This window comes from Rana temporaria, chromosome 8, assembly GCF_905171775.1.
Source record: "Rana temporaria chromosome 8, aRanTem1.1, whole genome shotgun sequence".
NCBI lineage: Eukaryota > Metazoa > Chordata > Amphibia > Anura > Ranidae > Rana > Rana temporaria.
This window is the reverse complement of record NC_053496.1, coordinates 54,088,762-54,106,198: the sequence shown is the minus strand read 5'-3', so window position 1 is coordinate 54,106,198 and position 17,437 is coordinate 54,088,762. Positions and strand designations below refer to the sequence as shown.

Here is a 17,437-nt window from a genome sequence, read left to right as displayed (position 1 = left end):
GGCAGGTACGTTCATTTCATTGCAGAAGAAACATTGCATGTCTCTTCCCCAAAAAAAAACACCTGCCGGCTCCCAATTTTTTAAGGAAAGACCGTAGTTCCACTTGAAACCAACAGGGGGAAAGTTCAAGAGAAAAAAAGTATTATTTGACCAAAAGAGTAGTAGATGCTTGGAACAGACTTCCACCAGAGGCAATAAGTCAATCAACAGTATGTGAATTTAAGCATACTCTTGGGATAAACATAAACAGGCTGCAGAGAAATGTCCTCAGCTTTCCTTGGCTTCTTTCTCTGTCTCAAAAGTGAGACATCAGCGGTCTATCTAGAGACCCTTAATATTTCACCAAAAGCCGCATAACTGGGCTCCTAAAATATAAAAATAATATTGTATAAAAAAATAAAAATAAAAACTACTAACACTGTCCACTGCAGTACTGATACCAATCTTTGCTCTACTGACACCGTCCACTGCAGATATACATGTATGTGTGTTTGTGCTCTGGGCTCCGCACACCAATACGAGGGGCGTTCAAGTCAAACCAGGACTTTTTCATTTATATAATAAAAGAACAAATTTCAAGGAGTGGATTCAGTGGAAACCGCACTTCCTTTTTTTACATCCTCCCCTGCTACATTTATACACTTATTCCATCATTTAACTAAAGCTTGAAAAGTTTCGGCATAGAAAGATTTGTCAGAAAATAAATGTTTTAAGTATTTTTGGCCCCCAATAAACTTTGATTAGACCCCTTTCACACTGGGTCGGTTTGCAGGCGCTATAACGCTAAAAATAGCGTTTGCAAACTGACCTGAAACAGCTGCTGCTGTCTCTCCGGTGTGAAAGCCCCGAGAGCTTTCACACTGGGGCGGTGCACTAGCAGGACGGTAAAAAAAGTCCTGCTAGCAGCATCTTTGAAACGGTGAAGGAGCGGTGTGTATACTGCTCCTGCCCATTGAAATCAATGGGGTACCGCGGCTACCTGCAGAGGCACTTTGCGGTGGTTTTTAACCCTTTCTCCGCCGCTAGCGGGGAGCAAAACCATCCCGCTAGCGGCCGAATAGCACTGCGAAATTGATGGTAAAGCGCTGCTACCATCAATAGCCGGGCTTTACCGCTGATGCCACTCCAGTGTGAAAGGGGCCTTAAAGTGCACACGTTTTTGTTCTTCAGTAATTAGCTTTCCAAAAAAAAATGCTTAGGTCCTTTTCACACAGGCTTTCAGATCAGGTCCACCTAGGGTGCCCACGTGTCCCGGATTGCCCGAGACTGTCCTGCAATTGACATGTCTGTCCCTGGTCCCGGGCACCTTCATTCTGGGACAATACAATGTCCTGGAATGAAGAGGACACAGCCACCCCTTACTAACTAATTAACTAATAACTACATTTCCGGAACTGGTTGCTGCCTGGCAACCAGTGACAATTTACTCTCAGACAGTGAGACCGGGAGCGAGGCCTGCGCCTAGTGCAGCACTGCAGTCCCCACCCACCTCGGCACCTCCTCCTTCTCCGGCATCCAGCAGCAGGGACTGGTGTGATCTTCACTCTCCAGATAGTGACGCCACTCCTTTCCTTCTACGCATGTGGCTCATGCAGAGGGAGTGACAGCAGCACTGCATCTGGTGGCAGGCTATGGGGGGCAAGTGGCACTGCCTCTGGTAGCCAGTGGCACATTCACCTGACGAATAACCTGCCGTCCAATTCCCCATCAACACCGAGACTACATTTGCCCCCGCCCCCCTCATCTTTTTTGGGGGGAAGGTGAGAGAGGGGGTGTGTCCCTGAATGGCAGTTTGGAAATGTGGTCACTCTAGGTCCACCTGATCGGACATTCCATTCATCTCTAGAGAGCGGCGGATGTCAGCAGTGACATGTGCGCTGAGATCCGCCAATTTACGATCCTCTCCGTGAAATCCAGACGGATGGAGACCCTATTTTCCATCCGTCTGGAGGATCGGGATGGATGAAAGTGGACAGGTGGTCTATTTTCATCAGATCTCCCCATAGAGGAGAGCGGGGCTCTGACAGGTCCGTCCCTGCACAGTGAGTGGAGACGGGCCTATTTAAGTGAGAAAATAAAACCCTACGTCACCCAGCGCGTGCTCCGATCAACCAACCAAAACCTTCTCCAAATCCCCAAATCTCGCTACAAATCTAAGGGAGAACATAGATTTTCGGTCCAAGGACCACGGCTCTGGAATGCTCTACCCACGACCATCCACTTGGAGGAAAACCATCGGGTTTTTAGGAAAAAAACTGAAGACCCACCTCTTCTGAAAGACCTGTACAACTCTGGAAGCCAGCGCCTTGAGGCGATTAAGTTTGCATTTGTTTGCGCTATATAAGTTTCTCACTAAGCAAAGCGGAGTACGTCGGGTGGACCGCCCGTGTAAAGCACCTGCAAAAATGCTCAATCAATGCTACTTTTAAAACAAGCAAAGACGCTTAGCTCAGGTGTGAGTGCAGCTTTAGGATTCAAACTACGAGAGCCACGGTACAAAGTTTGTTTATCCAACCTGCTATCTTTACATGTTTACCTTTGGAAAAGCAAATGAAACTTTCTTCCTGGTTTACTGCTTCACATATTATGCCAAAAAAAACTAAACCACATAAGAAATAAAGCCTACACCTTTTAATGACATGGTTGTAGATGGAAGCCAGCCAGGCCAGGTACAGGTGCAGCCTAACACCCAAGGAGAAGGAAGTCCTGACGGCTTGTCTAGGAGTATTCATGAACTGGATGGGCTGAGAATTAGTCATGTGACAAAACAGAAACTTGAGACTTGACTATGTGATCAGGCGAGTTTTACTTCTCATGTGAGATGAGTATGTGGGTACTACAGGCTGCACAGTGCAAAGCATACAGCCAAAGCGTCTATGGGATTTCCACAAAGCGCATGAGAGCTGCGTAAGGGGCAGGAGGGGCTCAGTGACACCCAGACACACATGGTCCTCATTGGAATTGTCCGATACAATGGAGAAAATCTCTAAGATTACAGGACCAGCTGGAGAGAAGTTCAGGTGAGATTTGCATTGAAGTTCACATTTCTCCTTGTGGCAGTAAAGGACTCAGCTATGGGGGACATTGTTTAATTGCTTAGTATTATAAGTGTAAACTGGGGGGAAATAATGAAATAAAAAAATAATTAATACATTTAAACACTGGAAGAGTTTTAGAAAAATAAACGATCAGGAAGGAGGAAATGTCAGGAATCAGGACCTAGTGTTGAGGAAATGAGGGAAATGTTTGTAACTTTTAAATACATGTAAACCCTACTCTAATGCCGCGTACACACGGTCGTTTTTTGGGATGAAAAAAAACGTAATTTTTTCTCATGGGGGAAATAAAACAACGTTTTTCAAACTTCATTTTAAAAAACGACATTGCCTACACACCATTGTTTTTTTCAAAATGCTCTAGCAAAGCGCGGTTACGTTCAGCACGTACAGCGGCACTCTGTTCCATTCAAGCTCGCGTCATAACTTGCTTCTGAGCATGCGCGGGTTTAAAAACGTAGTTTTAAACGTCGTTTTAGCCTACACACGGTCATTTTTTATGACACAAAAAACAACGTTTTGAAAAACGACATAAAAAATTGAAGCATGTTCGAATTTTTTTTTTTAGTTTTTCAGAAGACATAAAACAACGTTTTCCCCACACATGGTCATTTTAAATGACGTTTTTAAAAATGTCGTATTTTTTCATCACAAAAAACGACCGTGTGTACGCGGCATAAGGCACACCAAGCTTTAAAAAACGCTCATATAGTGCGGTTGTTATGCAGAGTTTAGGAGAGTTTTAATTTTTTTCTGCCAGAAATGCAATTTTTTTTTTTTTTTTTTTTTTTTTTTAACTGCCTCTAAACGCTGAGCTTAAAATATGCCTGTAATTGTCCTAATGTGTATGAATACATAGGATGCAATTGATCTGCACCTACAAGCAGAACACAAAACTCCTGTATAAGCAGCGATTTGTATTTATTTTTTTATCCAGCGTGCATGAAGCCCTAGGAGTAGGGTTTACATGTATTTAAAAAATACGCACATTAAAAGCATATAATGTTTTTTTTTTGTTTTGTGTTTTTTATTATGTTAAAATATAAAGCAACACAAGACTCTTTTTTTTTTTGTGAATCTTCTTCCTGCTGGCAGATGGGAAAAACAGACACATGCTCTAAAAAAAATTGCATATTGCATTTTTAGTGCTTTTTCCATGCATTGCTATTGACCATAATTTAATGCATGTTTTTACCAAAAAGTGCAAAAGATGCAGCAAGCAGGATTTTTCAAGAATGCAATGTACTGTCCTCTAATGTGAGCAGCTTCATAGATTTTAAAGTGGTGCTAAACGATATCCTTATCCTCAAAATATAATCCATACACATTCACTACTTAAAGGGGTTGTAAAGGATCTTTTTTTTTTTTTTTTTTATCAGAAAAATGTTGTATTGTGCCAGCAAAATAAAGTACAGGTTACAGACCACCATTAAGAAAATCACAAGTAACACAACGATAAAACATGTACATCATGTGGAATAATAGTGGCACAAAAATTATAATCATGACACATATAGTTAGAAAAGATGAATTAGTCAGTGCTGGGCGGGCAAAAGTAGCTTCACCCCCCAACACAACCACACATGAGGCCAACGAGCCACAACTTAAACCCTGCACCCCACAGTCTGTCCACGTAATCCAAATTACTTCCCACCAACAATCAAAAACGTGTGTCTAAAGTACAGCAGTTATGTAACATGCACTTCAAACAAAAGCCAAATCTACCTCCTGGATAAAAATGCCTCTCATGCCTGCAGCAAAATCAAAATCAGCCTCGGAGGTGCCAACCCAGGGGTCTCCAACCAGGGCTGCCATATGGAATTAATATGTAAGGTGCTCCCGTATAAGGATGAAGTTAACCTGTTCAATCCATTGTTTTGTGGTCGGGACATGCGGGGATAACCAAAATCTAGCCACTAGCTTTCTCGCTAAGTACAAGAGTCTGATCACTGCAATGTTAACTGGATGAGGGTAGAGTTCTTCATCCACTGCACCCAATACATATATTAGGGGGTCCAAAGGGACCCTAACTTGGAACACAGAGGAGATAACCTCAGTGACATTACCCCAGAACCGGTCCAGCTTAGGACAGCGCCACATCAGGTGGATAAGCGATCCCTCTTCCCTGCAATGTTTAGGACATAGAGAAGAATCTCTTCTTCCCCAACGGAACAATTGGATAGGTGTGCGGCAGGCCCTATGTAACAAAAACAGGTGAGACAACCTATGTGACTGTGAAACTGAAGTAAGAGGACCAGCTTATAGACATGTGTCTCATGCTTCACCATTAATAACCCCCAGGTCTTCCGTCCAACCTCTCCTACTCGGTAAAGTCTCTGAATCCTGTACAGTTGATAAAAGGCTGGAATAGATATGGGATATTAAGCACTTTTTCTCCTTACCAAAAAATATATATTTTATCAAAGGATGACTAGACAGTTGGAGAACAGAAATCTGACCCTGGGCCTGCAGGGCATGCTGGAGTTGCAAGTATCTGTAGAATTGATGCCTAGAAAGGTTAAATTCAGTCTGCAATTCCTGAAAAGATTTAAGTATATTTTGATGATATAATTGAGCAATATTGTAGATACCGGCCAGTCTCCAGGACAGGAAGCCGTCCAACTTAGACACTTCTACCAAGTTGGGATTGTCCCAAAGTGGTGTATCTGCAATAAATCCTGAGATACGCAAATTAGACCTCACCAAGGACCACAATTTCTTAAGGAGGACTACAGTAGGCGCCGCCTGTGGCAGGTGAGGAAACCCCGCCAGTACCGAAGTGTTCCGAGACCCTTAGGTAGATTCACAGAGAGCGCCGCAACTTTAAGGCGGCGTATCCTATTTACACTACGCCGCCTTAAATCAGAGAGGCAAGTACTGTATTCTCAAAGTACTTGCCTCCTAACTTACGGCGGCGTAGCGTAAATGCGGCGGGCGCAAGCGCGCCTAATTCAAAATAGGCTGAGGGGGCGTGTTTTATGATAAATTTTTTTGACCTGACGTGATTGACGTTTTTTTGGAACGGCGCATGCGCCGTCCGCCTACATTTCCCAGTGTGCATTGCGGCTAAGTACGCCACACGGTCCTATTGATTTTGACGTGGACGTAAATGACGTAAATCCCTATTCACGGACGACTTACGCAAACGACGTAAAATTTTCGAATTTCGAAGCGGGAACGGCGGCCATACTTTAACATTGGCTACGCCACCTAGGGGGCATCTTTATCTTTAGGCTGCCTATCTCTTACGGAAACTGCGTATCTGTACTGCGTCGGCCGGGCGTACGTTCATGAATAGGCGTATCTAGTGATTTACATATTCTACGCCGACCGCAATGGAAGCGCCACCTAGCGGCCAGCCTAAATATTGCACCCTAAGATAGGACGGCGCAAGCCGTCCTATTTTAGATAGGTTTAAGTGTATCTCTGTTTGAGAATACACTTAAACTTAGGTCGGCGCAGATTCAGAGTTAGGTCGGCGTATCTACTGATACGCCGACCTAACTCTTACTGAATCTAGCTACCTGTACGTACCAGATTGTCAATAGAATCAGATTCATTTAAAGGGTCACTAAAGGATTTTTTTTTTAGCTAAATAGCTTCCTTTACCTTACTGCAGTACTGGTTTCATGTCCTCATTGTTCGTTTTTGCTTTGAAGTAGCTTTAATTCTGCTGTGATCTCCACACTTCCTGGTTGCCTGTTTCCTTATAAACATGGTACTGGGAGATTTTCACGGTGGTCTACTCTAAGCAGTCATTACTGTGTGTCTAAAACTCCTCAGAACCAATCAGATTAATTTTAAAAACAAAACACTGCCCTGGATTTGTTTGTTTTTGTTCTGTGAGTCTTCCCGACTCACCTCTCACCCGGAACTTCATGTATGTACCTTTAAAACCGAAAGTGAAACTAGAGGCACATTATATGATAGATTAAATTAAATTTTTAATCATTTTTAAAAGGAATCAGTTAACGTTTATGTCTCTATATCCAATAAACAGTCATTTCAGCAAAAACATTTTTTTCCTTTAGTGACCCTTTAAATACCCCGACCCACCCAAATGCTGTAACTGAGAAGCCACAAAATTAAAATTTGGGGTTAGGGACTGCAGCTCCCCCCTGATCTTTACCATATTGTAATGTAGAAAGCCTAATACGGGCACATTTTTTCTTCCAAATCAAAGACCTAAATAAAGTATCTATCCGAGTGAACCATCTGCGGGGTATCCACTGAGAATTGTGCATGATATATAATAGTTGAAGGCACCACACCATTTTGATTAGATTTATCCTACCTATAACTGAAAGCGGGAGATTACACCAAGTGTTACACGTCATTTGTAATCTTTTGAAAAGAGGCAGGAGATTCTCCTCTAGGTACATCTGTGGATTAGCCGATACCTGAACCCCAAAATATTTAAAAAATGAGACTACCTTCAGGGACCTTGCAGCATCCGGCAGCGAAGCAATTGGGCCATCTACAGGCAATAGGACAGACTTGCTCCAATTAATTGAAAAACCAGACAAGGAGTAATGTGTCGTCCGCATAAAGGGAAACCTTTTCCATGCTCAGACCCCTACTGAAGCCAATGATCGATGGGGATGTTATGTTATTTAAAAAAAAAAAAAACATGTCATACTTACCTCCACTGTGCAGTGGCCCCCGATCCTCCTGTTTTGGGGTCCCACAGTGGCTTCTCTCTGCAATAGCTAACCCCATCTGGGAAGCGCTCTCCTGAGGGGGTTACCTTGCGGGCGCTCTCCCGTGTCATACACTCGGCGTCCATAGACGCCGAGTGTATTACTCGGTTCCGCCCCCGGCGGGTGCGTCATTGGATTTGATTGACAGCAGCGGGAGTCAATGGCTGCGCTACTATCAATCAAATCCAACCAACGCCAAGACTCCGTGGAGAAGAGGATGCTGGGGGACACGCAGAGCAGGTGAACTGGCTCAGGTAAGTGAAACGGGGGGGCCTGTGATTGCCAGAAAACACAAACCTTTACAACCCTTTGAATAGCTTTTTAATCTATTTTTCATTAAATTACTTCTTTTTTTTTTCGTTTTTTTTCTGCTTTCTTGTTATGTCCTCTGTGAGTTTCTAAACCTCTCTCCCTCCCCTCACTTCCATTTCTTTGGAATGAGCAGCACAGGTTAGTTGGGGTTGTGTGCACTGCCTTGTGCTACAAATCCCATAGTACTTAAAGCGGAGCTCCACCAAGATTTTTTTTTTTTTTTTTTTTTTAAATGCTGCAAAAAAATTGTTTTTTTTTTTTTTTATACATACCTGAAGTGCCTGTTGCTAGGCAGATCGTCCTAATCTGCCACTTCCTGATCTGTGGTCCGTCTTCTTTCTTCTGTTCCTCGGCTGCCTCCTGTGGAATGGTGGAGCGGTGTCTTCTGGGACCTTGTGTGTGTCCCAGAAGACTTCCTCCATTTACGTTGCGCCACCTGGCTCGCACATGCGCAGTAGGGAATCGGGCGGTGAAGCCGCAAGGCTTCACTTCCTGATTCCCTCCCTCAGCCGAGACCCGAGCGTTTGATCGGCTTCGGCTGCCGTTATCGCGGGCACCCTGGACAGGTAAGTCTCCTTATTAAAAGTCAGCAGTTACAGTGTTAGTAGCTGCTGACTTTTAACTTTTTTTTCTAACCGGACCTCCGCTTTAAAGAGGATCTGCAGTCTGCTCACATAATTTGTAATAAAAACACATTTGCCATTCTGAAGCTTCCGTCCCTCCTACTTTGCATATTATTTTATATACAGTGGGGCAAAAAAGTATTTAGTCAGCCACCAATTGTGCAAGTTCTCCCACTTAAAAAGATGAGCGAGGCCCGTAATTGCGGGGGGGCAGCACGGAAAGGGTCCCTGCCGGATTACGCTACACTGTTAGTGTAGCGCCAGTCTTATGGGGCAGACTGGGCTGAGAGGCAAATTAGTCTAGCGCCCCCATAAAGAGGCCGCAATGCTTCCGGTATGCAGGTGGCCAGCATTCCGAAACTGTGGGGGGCGCTGCTTCTAATTTTGACTGTCCTATAATCCTGGACCACAAACCTTCCTCACTGTGCTATGTTTCTGCTGCACCATCGGCATGGTTATATCTTCTTAGTCCTCTCCATAAAATTATCAGAAATGTGTGCTTAAAGTAGAACTTTAGGCAACACTTTTTTGTTTAATTTTGGATAGAGTAATGGAGGGTTATAGCCCCTGTCAGTTTATTTTTTACCATCCCTGTTGCATTGCAGAGATTTCCCTTCACTTCCTGCCCCATAGCCCAACAGGAAGTGAGAGGAAATCTATGCAAATTAAGGGAATTCATTGCCCCCCCCCCCAGGCCCTCAGAATTAGTGTCCTCACTCTAAAATTTCAGGGCAGGTATTAAACAGCAAGGGGTGTGGCCTTGACAGAAAGGGTGGGTCATATTATTTAGATTAGGGGGTGCACGAGTTTAGTCAGGCCTAGGGCAGCACAAAACCTATATACATCACTGGGTATACCTCAACAATGAGAGACAAAATGTGGAAAAATAATCCAGACAATCACATTGTCTGATTAGGAAATAATTTATTTGCAAATTATGGGGGAAAATAAGTATTTGGTCAATATCAAAAGTTTATCTCAATACTTTGTTATATATCCTTTGTTGGCAATGAAAGAGGTCAAACGTTTTCTGTAAGTCTTCACAAGGTTGTCACACACTGTTGCTGGTATGTTGGCCCATTCCTCCATGGAGATCTCCTCCTAGAGCAGTTATGTTATGGGGCTGTTGCTGGGCAACATGGACTTTCAACTCCTTCCAAAGGTTTTCTATGGGGTTGAGATCTGGAGACTGGCTAGGCCACTCCAGGACCTTGAAATGCTTCTTACAAAGCCACTCCTTCATTGCCCGGGAAGTGTGTTTGGGATCATTGTCATGCTGAGACCCAATGCCCTTGCTGATGGGAGGAGGTTTGCACTCAATATCTCACGATACATGGCCCCATTTATTCTTTCATGTACACGGATCAGTCGTCATGTTCCCTTTGCAGAGAAACAGCCCCAAAGCAAGATGTTGCCATCCCCATGCTTCACAGTAGGTATGGTGTTCTTTGGTTGTAACTCAGCATTCTCTCTCCTCCAAACACATGTGACATTCTCCCAATCCTCTTCTGGATCATCCAAATGCTCTCTAGCAAACCTCAGACGGGCCTGGACATGTACTGGCTTAAGCAGGAGGACACGTCTGGCACTGCAGGATCTGAGTCCCTGGCGGCGTAGTAGTGTGTTACTGATGGTAGCCTTTGTTACGTTGGTCCCAGCTCTCTGCAGGTCATTCACTAAGTCCCCCGTGTGGTTCTGGGATTTTTGCTCATCGTTCTTGTGATAATTTTGACCCCACGGGGTGAGATCTTGCGTGGAGCCCCAGATCGAGGGAGATTATCAGTGGTCTTGTATGTCTTCCATTTTCTAATTATTGCTCCCACAGTTTATCTCTTCACACCAAGCTGCTTGCCTATTGCAGATTCAGTCTTCCCAGCCTGGTGCAGGTCTACAATTTTGTTTCTGGTGTCCTTCGACAGCTCTTTGGTCTGAGGTTTGAGGTTGTGGACGGGTGTCTTTTATACTGATAACAAGTTCAAACAGGTGCCATGCCATCATTACAGGTAATGAGTGGAGGACAGAGGAGCCTCTTAAAGAAGAAGATACAGGTCTGTGAGAGACAGAAATCTTGCTTGTTTGTAGAGGAGACCAAATACTTATTTTCCACCATAATTTGCAAATAATTTCTTTCCAAATCAGACAATGCGATTGTCTGGATTTGTTTCCACGTTTTGTCTCTCATAGTTGAGGTATACCTATGATGACAATTACAGGCCTCTCATCTTTTTAAGTGGGAGAACTTGCACAATTGGTGGCTGACTAAATATTTTTTTGCCCCACTGTATATTGTGATTCTGTACTTGCCAAATATGCTGCAGGAATCTCCCTCCACTAAGTCTGGCTGCATCCATTTTAACTGTGAAGCTGCTGCCTGTTCACTTCTTGGATTTACACAGAGGAACACCTCAAGCTCTGCAGCTCTCATTGGCCCTCTTATGACTCGTTCCCTATCCCTTCCTGGCAAACTCTCACGAGAGTGAGCTGTGCATGATGTCATAATAGGGTTGCCATCTGTCTAGTTTTGACTGTCTTGGATTTGACTGATGTGTCCGTGTTTCCCTCTGCCTCAGACCTGGACACCAGGGCTGCTAACAGGGGGTACCACCGGGCCTCCTGTAGGGGGCTCAAGCACCCAGGGGGACCCAGACAGCAGGGGGGTCAGCGGACAATCACAGAGGAGACAAACTGGGGGAGAGAGAGGCGCCAGGTAGCCGCTGGTACAGTAATTTTTCCTTTAATTAAATGTTTAAATACAATCCGCATTGCGCTCACACATGTCAGAGTGGTTGGCATGTCACAGTCCATGAAATCCGCTGTCAGCATTCTCCCAATCCATGCTGTTCTGATTGCTGAAACACTGGAGGAAGCCGGTGTAAAGATAGAGAGAACCGCAGGTAACGCCAGTGAACTGTCGCGCAAAATCCATGGGGTTCCTTTAAGAGCCGCCAGACCCGATGTAAACACACAAATCCCTCAGAGAAGAGGAGACATGTTGTTTGTTCCTAGTATGTAGGAACAATGATATGTCTCCTCTCCTACTCAGTCCTATCCCCATACAGTTGGAACACACTGAGGAAACACACATTTAACCCCTTGACCGCCCCCTAGTGTTAACCCCTTCCCTACCAGTGTCATTTACACAGTAATCAGTGCATTTTTATAGCACTGATCGCTCTATAAATGCCAATGGTCCCAAAAATGTGTAAAAAGTGTCCGATCCGTCCGTCACAATACTGCTAAAAATCGCAGATCACCACTCTTGCTAGTAAAAAAAAAAAAGCCATAAATCTTTCCCATAGTTTGTAGACGCTATAACCTTTGCGCAAACCAATCATTATTGTATTATTATTTTTTTTACCAAAAATATGTAGGAGAATATATATTCGCCTAAACTAATGAAGAAATGTGTTTTTTAAAAACGTTTTTGGCGGATATTATAGCAAAAAAATATATATATATAAATTTTTTTTCAAAATTGTCGCTCTTTTTTTGTGTATTGCGCAAAAAATAAAAAATAAAGGACTTTGGTACAGCATTGCATGACCGCGCAATTACCAGTTAAAGGGACGCAGTACCAAATTGTAAAAAGTGCTCTGGTCAAGAAGGGGGTAAAACTCTCGGGGCTGAAGTGGGTAAACTTTGACAATAAGCCCCTGTTCACATCAGCGTGATTTGACCTGACGAGGGCTAAAACCTAGAAGCTGATTGGTTACCATGCACAGCTGCACTTGATTCTGTGTTCACCAGTTCTAGTAAATTTCCCCTAGGGGGGGCTTCTTCCTGCATACTGTGGGACCATGGAGAACAGGTGTAGTCACCCTCTAACACAGGGGTGGGCAATTATTTTTTCGATGGGGCCACATGAGAAACTAAAAATATTTTGGAGGGCCGGGCCAAAAGGCTAAACTCAATACTGCATAAAATCAATTGTATTTCTTCATAAAAAGCAGTAAATATCATTGTTGGACAACTGGTACGAGTACTTGTTATAGTTAAACAATGAAAAAGTGAGGTTGCCTTACAAGAATTTTTTTTTAATTTATTAAACAAAATTTTCCAAAACAATGAACATTTTTCACTATTTGTGACTCATATTAGTGAAAATTTCCAGAGAGGATCAGAGACTGCGGACATGATACCAGAGAGGATCAGAGACTGCGCACATGATACCAGAGAGGATCAGAGACTGCGCACATGATACCAGAGAGGATCAGAGACTGCGCACATGATACCAGAGAGGATCAGAGACTGCGGACATGATACCAGAGAGGATCAGAGACTGCGCACATGATACTAGAGAGGATCAGAGACTGCAGACATTGTCCCCATAAAGTCCTGCCAAACGACAATGTATGCCGTGTCATAAATTATTGTTTATGTATGTCTTATTGTCTTAGTGATTGATTCACATCACAACTTCATTGATAGCTTTTTTTTTTGTATGATTTTTAGTTTTGCTCATTACTGCCACACACGTGCAATGCATGGCTGCATGTGTGTGGCAGTGATGAGCAAAAGCAAAAATCATACAAAAAATAAGGGTATCAATTTCAAATCAATGAAGTTGTGATGTTAATCAATCACTAAGACATACATAAACCAGTGTGCCATCAATTGCTGCCAGTGTGCCATCAATTGCTGCCAGTGTGCCATCAATTGCTGCCAGTGTGCCATCAATTGCTGCCAGTGTGCCATCAATTGCTGCCAGTGTGCCTTCAATTGCTGCCAGTGTGCCTTCAATTGCTGCCAGTGTGCCATCAATTGCTGCCAGTGTGCCACCAGTGTGCCATCAATTGCTGCCAGTGTGCCATCAATTGCTGCCAGTGTGCCACCAGTGTGCCATCAATTGCTGTCAGTGTGCCACCAGTGTGCCATCAATTGCTGCCAGTGTGCCATCAATTGCTGCCAGTGTGCCACCAGTGTGACATCAATTGCTGCCAGTGTGCCATCAATTGCTGCCAGTGTGCCACCAGTGTGCCATCAATTGCTGTCAGTGTGCCACCAGTGTGCCATCAATTGCTGCCAGTGTGCCATCAATTGCTGCCAGCATCCCCACAAGCAAGTACCTGATGATGATGATGAAATCTCTGTCCTGTCAGTGTTTTGCTGCCTGCAGTCCTCGGCCGTCTCGGGTCTCCTACAGCAGCCTGTGCAGTGTGCACAGTGTGAGGTGAGGAGTCGGGACCGGGTCATTACTTGGCGGGAATTGGGGGACTTTTTTGAATTCGGGGACACTCACTCCACGTGGTGACGGGCGGCTGGGAATGCCGTCAGCGGGGGGCGGGAAAGGAAGCGTGGCCAGCTCCAATGGCTTCTTCGGCTGAATCAGCGGGGGGCAGGAAAGGAGGCGCGGCTAACACCCACGGGTTTCTTTGGCTGCACCAGCGGGGGGGGCGGGAAAGAGGTGCGGCTAACACCCGCAATTCTTTCGGCTGCAAATTCAGACTTCAAATTCAGATTTCTAGCGATCCGCCCGGGGGCCGGATTAAAAGGTCCGCCGGGCTGTATACGGCCCGCGGGCCGTAGTTTGCCCACCTCTGCTCTAACAGGAAGTCCGATCACAGCAACAACAAAAAAAGGAATTTGGAGGAGGCTGAGAGTAGTAGAAGGGAACATTTGGAGAATGCATACTATGTGAATTTAAACATACTCTTGGGATAAACATAGGTCTACGCAATCTTGATGAATCACTTAATCTTTTCTGCCATCCGTATGTTTCTATGCAACAGATTAAGTTCTTTCTACTGATTAAAATCTTGTCGGTCTTAAAAGGGAAGTATCCTTCTATGGGTTAGTCAGCCTGCTCATAATATATTGGTTTATAGTATGTATATCTTGGTTCTATAATACACATCCCAGCTAGGGTTGCCACCTGTCCGGGTTTTGAATCATGTGTCCGGTTTCAGGCAGACTGAAAGCCGGACACATTATTTAGACCTATCTGTGGCTCCCCAAGTAACCAAGATAGTCACACACAAATCTGTTGCTGTTCAGGAGCTATGGCGGCTGTCTGAGGGAAGGTTTGAAATGACTGGGCGGCAGGGCAAGATCAATTTGGCCACACCCACTGTTCACTGCCGTGCACTATGTGCACCGCGCTTTCTATTCTCCTTGGGGGGGTCCCAGAGGTGTCCCAGGTTGCTAAAGTGTTCAGGTTTGGCTTGAAGAAAAGGTGGCAACCCTAATCCCAGCATAACTTGTTGAACCAACGGAGTTGTCTGCAACTGAGGTCCCATGTCAACCAGTGGCGGTTGGTGCTCAAAATTTTTGGGGGGTGCCTACAAACTGAAAAATTCTGCAAAAAAACATAAAATACAGCCTTGCTGTGCCCATCAAATGCAGCCACTGTGACAGGCACTGTGTACATCTGCGGGTGTCTTTTGGCTGTCTTTTCACATAAGGCACTGACGGCAACCTCCCCCGGCGGTACTTACCGCTCGTGTATCTCCAACTATGCCACTCCTTCATAGAACAGTTTGGTTTTCCTAGGATGCCTTCCTGAAAAAAACTCTATCCAGAGAACCCCCCGGTAGTCTGTTGCCAGACAAAATGCACAGGAGATGTCCCAGATCTGCAGGGGAGGACATGTGGGACTTTCCCTTCCAATACTTTACACCAGGGATTGCCTTGTACCAAAGGTGCCAAACACAAGGCCCACAGGCTGAATCCGGCCCTCCAGGCCATTTCATGTGGCCCTCGCACCTCTCCTGCAGCTGCAGGAGAGCTCCAGCCCTCCTCTGGTCCTCCTTCAAAACCCTACTTTCTGCTTTCAAGCTATGCATCCAGTTTCTTCCCAGCAGCAGTATAAAAAAAAGGGGGGTGCACTGTGATGTAGGGGACTCAACTTCTGATGATAGGGTGGTCCTGACATCTAATGTAAGGGATGGGGATACACTAGACATCTAATCTTACAGATACAACCGGCCCTTTTGAGGACAATCATGCTGATGCGGCCCACAATGAAATTGAGTTTGACACCCCTGGCTAATACAGTTTACATTTTTACGTAGAATTTATCTAACTTCTGATAAACTAGCTGATATATACTGCACTACTTCAGCTGAATGTTGGCGATGCTCTCATTCCCCAGTTGCTTTTTAGCATTGCCCGGTAATACGGTCAGAGGCGTCCAAATGCATAAATGCTGCATTGGCCTGCCAGTACCGTTTAGCTGTATGTCTATTAGGGTTGGTGGACGGAATTGCTCCTGCCAAGACTCACAGAATCCTCTTCTTCTATGCCAGTAAGGCAGTAATATTTCACTGAAAAAATGGATGCACCCACCCTGGCTTTTTGGAAAGCCTTGGTCAACAACATGGTTCCATATTACAAAGCCACCTATATAATAGGGACTGCCCCAAAATTTGACAAAGTATGGCAGAGTTGGTTGTCTACCCCTTCCACAAACACCTGAGTGAAATTACATCGTCATAAAAAAAGTTGATCTCATGCAGCCTTCTTTGTGCTTAAAATGTATGCCCTAATGGTCTGTGCTATCTAAATTGTACCTGCCTTTTCTCGTGTTGCCTCTGACGTTCAACATCCAATTCTATTTATCTACGAACATGTAGTGACGTACCACACTTCTCCTGGTACTTTAGATATCTGGGGATGGATAGTATCAATATTACTCTCTGATGACCAGCTGTGTTTATTTAATTCTGGATTGACCATTTTTGGTGTGAGGCCACTGCAGGGGGAGCGGAGTAGGGAAGAGGGGGAAATGATTTCTAACCTTTGTATTTTTGTTTGTTTGTACCTTTTTTGTACTGGTTATTGTAATTTGATTTCAAGGGCCTGCGTGGCTAGCACTCATATTGTAACTTTTATATATTCAGTTTTTGGCATATTTGTGGGTGCACTGTTATGTATCCTAACTGCAGAAAAATCTCAATAAAAAAAAAAAAAAAAAATTGGACAAGAGGCTGAAGATTTAGCATTAGCTGTCATACTGTTGCCCAGTCTGGTGCCTAATCCGGGGATAGAGTGGTATTTCTGTGGTATCATGTACACCACGGTAACTGTATTGAAGTATCAGTGCTTCAGTAGTAGGAAAATAAGAATCTCAGCTCTTGGGGAGCTTTAGCTTTTACAACAGCCACCCTGACAATGATCCCTCTAATGAAAACCTGTAACCCTAAAAATAACACCAATGACAAAAAGTTTTATAAAATAACCCAAGTGTGAAAAATATCTGAATTCTGGGAAATGCATCAGCTGTATTTTCTCTGCTCTTTAGGTGAGAAGTCAATAGGTACAACAAAGGTTGCCCAGGTTGCAAATAGCAGGAGACTGTCTGCTGGTTAAACATTGTTTCAAAAATGCAGAGAGCTCTAATTTCAACCTGATTACCGTAACTTGCAAACAGCTTAGAAATACAAATATGTGATTTTTATAAAACAAGAATTGCCGTGCTAAATAAATAATGAAATGCAAACACATTCAATAACGAACACCAAAACATTTTTCCAAAACAGGAGTAAGTGGTAAATGCAACAGTCTTTAAAAATGTGTCCACTAAAATAAGGATAAGTGGTAAATGCAAAAGTCTCTTGAAAATGTGTCCAAAGAATAATAAAACGATCGTCCACCCGAGTGCACCTCCACCGAAAGTGAATAAAGATGTCAATTACCAGATCCCTAGACTCCACATTATAGGAGTCTAGTTGAGCATGGGTTTTACAAAGCATGGCCAATCCATCCATATGAAGGAGGTGACGATAGTGTCAAGCAGACTGTGCTGGTT

General features: G+C 44.1%; 1 protein-coding gene across 6 annotated transcripts in view; it reads left to right on the top strand.

Moving 5' to 3' along the window:
- BLNK (B cell linker) overlaps positions 1–17,437 on the top strand; it is a 310,096-nt gene that overhangs the window by 196,656 nt on the left and 96,003 nt on the right. The window contains exon 1 of one of the 6 annotated variants that reach the window (XM_040361819.1): positions 2,666–3,020. The exons of the other annotated variants lie outside the window; for them this stretch is intronic. Coding sequence (XP_040217753.1) covers positions 2,974–3,020 — 47 coding nt within the window. The 5' untranslated portion in view covers positions 2,666–2,973. Of the gene's footprint in view, positions 1–2,665; positions 3,021–17,437 lie in introns of those variants that run through there. 6 annotated transcript variants of the gene reach the window in all.